Source organism: Triticum aestivum, unplaced genomic scaffold (genome assembly GCF_018294505.1).
Source record: "Triticum aestivum cultivar Chinese Spring unplaced genomic scaffold, IWGSC CS RefSeq v2.1 scaffold48701, whole genome shotgun sequence".
In the NCBI taxonomy this organism is placed as follows: Eukaryota; Viridiplantae; Streptophyta; class Magnoliopsida; order Poales; family Poaceae; genus Triticum; species Triticum aestivum.
The window spans coordinates 4,506-7,288 of NW_025234203.1; the positions used below are offsets into that span (position 1 = coordinate 4,506).

Sequence of the window (2,783 nt, forward strand, 5' to 3'; positions counted from 1 at the left end):
AATTTAGAAAACTATGGTATATACAAAATTGAGTATTCATTGTCTAAGCATTAAAATGCTGAGGTTGCATTTGTCAGGTAAGTATTTTTAGAGTTCTTTTTAGGAATATAGTATTGTTTTAGAAATCATAGTTTCTAATTCTTTTATATATTAGGTATCAAAAAATACCACATTCTTATAAATCGTAGTACCACATTTCTAATAAATCGTAGTATGCGTAGTATCTCCAATACTGTAGTATTTTTGCAGTATCTTAAAGAGTTTTTTTTCATCTAAACCATACAAATTTTCACAAAATGAAGTATTCACTACTCGTAAATTGGAATATAGAGGTCTTACATTATCATGCTTTTAAATATACCTATAGTTCACTCAAACTAACCCTGATGTTTTAGACTACTTTGGTTTTGAAAAACTGCTAAACTAAGTCTAACTGATTTTTCATGGCACTTGCTCGGGTTGCATTCACTTATTTGAACATGTCTACTAATCCAATAAGTTTGATCTCAATCAATGTACTCCCTCCATTCCTAAATACTCTCTCCGTACTAAAATAAGTGTCTCAAACTTAGTATAACTTTGTTCTGAGTAAGGCGTTTCGGTGCCCAAGCTCATCTGCACCCGGTTAGAAAAACATCGTAAAAATTCAAATAAAATTCAAAAAATCCAAATGTTTTTTGTGCGGTAGACAATTTGATGCATGAAGCCCGCTCCAAATTTCAAGTTATTTGTACATCTGAGCAGCTCTCAGCAAAAAAGACAAATCGGGCCAAAACAATACATGAACAGTTAACATTTTTACAGACCCCCAATTTGTCTTGTTTGCTGAGAGCTCCTCAGATGTCCAAATGATTTGAAAATTGGTGTGGACGTCACGCATCAAATTGTATACAACACAATTTTTTGGAATTTTTTTGAATTTTTCTAGTATTTATTTTATTTTTTTCGTCAGCACATGTGCAGATGAGCTCGGGTGCAGAGATGGATTTTCGGTACTAAAGTTATTACAAAATTGAGACGCTTATTTTGGGATGGAGGGGGTATAAATCTTTTTAGAGATTTCTATAAGGGACTACATACGGAGTAAAATGAGTAAATCTACACTCTAAAATATGTCTATATACATCCATATGTAGTTTGTATAGAAATACCTAAAAAGACATATATTTACAAACGGAGGAAGTATGTGATAATGTGAACTCTTATTTCGCCGTTAGAAGCCATTTTGATCGTTATAACATACAAAACAACACATATGCATGTTATAGGATAAAAATAATGGTCGGTTGACATAGTTAGCAAATTGTGGCCGGCAAAGATGATATAGGCCTCTCTCAAGCTTAGGAATAGAGAGTTAAAGCTTTTCCGTCCTTGAGAGAGTTCTAGAGTGGAGAGAGGCGTAAGGCCACTTGATCTAAAAATTTGTCAAGCCGCTTTCCGCCAAACGACACAACACGGTTAGTTAGACGGAATTCCGGACCCCCGTCAGCTTATACGCTCCCAAGTTATAACCATCTGATTTTACACCAAGATTATCCGTCATAAAAAACAAATAAAAAATCCAGAAGAACAACCACGCAAAATTTATGACGTTGATTGTGGCTTAACTATGTCTCAATCAATTGAGAATTAGCAAATCCGCTAAAACTACTACCCTGGGCTACATGTAAGGGTCACTTTGAGATGCACCAAGCAATGGTCACACTACCATGTTTTTTAGTAGTAGTACACGAAACAGTCAAGCTAAGACAAGTATTAACAGAAACCCAACGAATCAAGAAGACGCTCGCGCTTCTCGGCCGGACGGCGAACTCCGATCGTCAGAAGCAGCTCGGCGGTGTGACCTCTCCGGACGTGGACCCGCCGGCGTTTTGGCACTTGGCCTGCGCCGGCCGCTGGTGCCGGTACTTCAGCCTGATGTTCCTGAGCTTGATCCCGCTGCAGGGGTTGGTGCCGCTGCAGTTGAACTTCACCGCCACGGGCGTCGCCGACGAGCCCTTGATGTCCGTGTACGACAGGTCGCTGATCTGCACCCCCGAGCTCTGCAGGCACACACAACAGCACAGCTCATGATATATATATAGTCGATCCATGGGTCGTTCACGTGTAGTGTAGTTGCATGCATGTAGATGTAGGGAAGGAGACGTACATTGCCCGGGCAGTCGACCTTGCGGGGGCAGTAGTTCTGGTCGACGACCATGGGGTTGGCCACGCGGTTCATGGTGACCCGCGAGAAGGAGACGTTGGTGACAGAGCCGGAGTTGGGCATCGCCCACATCTTGATCCGGAGGCCGTTGGTCGTGCCCTTCAGCACCGCCCTGTCCACCGTCACGTTTCTCACTCCCTCCTCACCGTCCTGCCATCCCAGGCTCCCGATGCTGCCACCGTCCATCCAACGCAAACACAAAATCAATGCTATCTATCAAACGCTGCACAAATCACAAGCAAACAAAAAAAATGTATGATGAACTGGCAACTGAAGGTGGCACCTGATGCCGTGGCCCGGACCGCACTTGATGTCCCTGATGAGCATGTCGCAGGTGCCGGGCCCCAAGGAGATGCAGTCGTCGCCGGTGCCGATGGTGGTGTTGAGGATCCTCACGTGGCGGGAGTGGCTGGCGTGGATGCCGTCGGTGTTAGGGCTGTCGGCCGGCGCGATGATCCGGACGCCTTGGACGGTCACGCCGCTGCAGTCGAAGATGGTCATGTGGAATTCCTTACTATCAAGCAGTGTCAGCTGCTTCACGCTCACGCCCTTGGATTGGCTAATGTCGAGTGTCTGC

General features: G+C 43.7%; 1 protein-coding gene across 1 annotated transcript; it reads right to left on the minus strand.

Annotated features, from left to right (window-relative positions):
- Window positions 1-1,718: 1,718 nt before the first annotated feature.
- Window positions 1,719-2,779, minus strand: LOC123176157 (polygalacturonase-like; the record flags this gene model as incomplete). Its single annotated transcript, XM_044590509.1, has 3 exons — window positions 1,719-2,042; window positions 2,150-2,378; window positions 2,490-2,779. Coding segments are annotated over 3 exons (741 nt in total), but the record flags the coding sequence as incomplete, so codon positions are not given.
- Window positions 2,780-2,783: the final 4 nt, after the last annotated feature.